This window comes from Nestor notabilis, unplaced genomic scaffold, assembly GCF_000696875.1.
Source record: "Nestor notabilis isolate BGI_N333 unplaced genomic scaffold, ASM69687v1 C14689832, whole genome shotgun sequence".
In the NCBI taxonomy this organism is placed as follows: domain Eukaryota; kingdom Metazoa; phylum Chordata; class Aves; order Psittaciformes; family Psittacidae; genus Nestor; species Nestor notabilis.
In genome coordinates, this window is record NW_009949184.1 from 1 (window position 1) to 458 (window position 458).

Here is a 458-nt window from a genome sequence, read left to right on the forward strand (position 1 = left end):
CTGGAGGAGCTGGTGCAGAAGGTCAGCAAAGCCCATCAGGAGACCTTCCCCTCGCTGTGCCAGCTGGGCAAGTACACCATGGTGAGCACCAGGAGGGGGTCCGGGGGGGGCCACCCCACCAGCAGACCCATAACTACATCCCCACGTGTGCGTTGCCCCCAAGGACACGAGCGCTGAGCACCGGGTGCAGCTGGACCCAGGGCTGTGGGACAAGTTCAGTGAGTTGGCCACCAAGTGCATCATCAAGATCGTGGAGTTCGCCAAGCGCCTGCCCGGCTTCACGGCGCTCAGCATGGCCGACCAGATCACCCTGCTCAAGGCGGCGTGCCTGGACATCCTGGTGAGGAGCTGGGGGGGCACATAGAGGGGGTTTGGGGGGCCCCACATCCATGGCGATCGGTGTCCGTGTGGATGCGCCACAGGTGATGGCACCGAGCGGTGTGGGATGAGCTGGAGGG

At 64.8% G+C, this 458-nt stretch overlaps 1 protein-coding gene across 1 annotated transcript; it reads left to right on the forward strand.

Annotated features, from left to right (window-relative positions):
• Positions 1-3: 3 nt before the first annotated feature.
• Positions 4-340, forward strand: LOC104401431 (retinoic acid receptor gamma-like; the record flags this gene model as incomplete). The annotated part of the gene is made up of 2 exons (XM_010022997.1): positions 4-81; positions 164-340. Coding segments are annotated over 2 exons (255 nt in total), but the record flags the coding sequence as incomplete, so codon positions are not given.
• Positions 341-458: the final 118 nt, after the last annotated feature.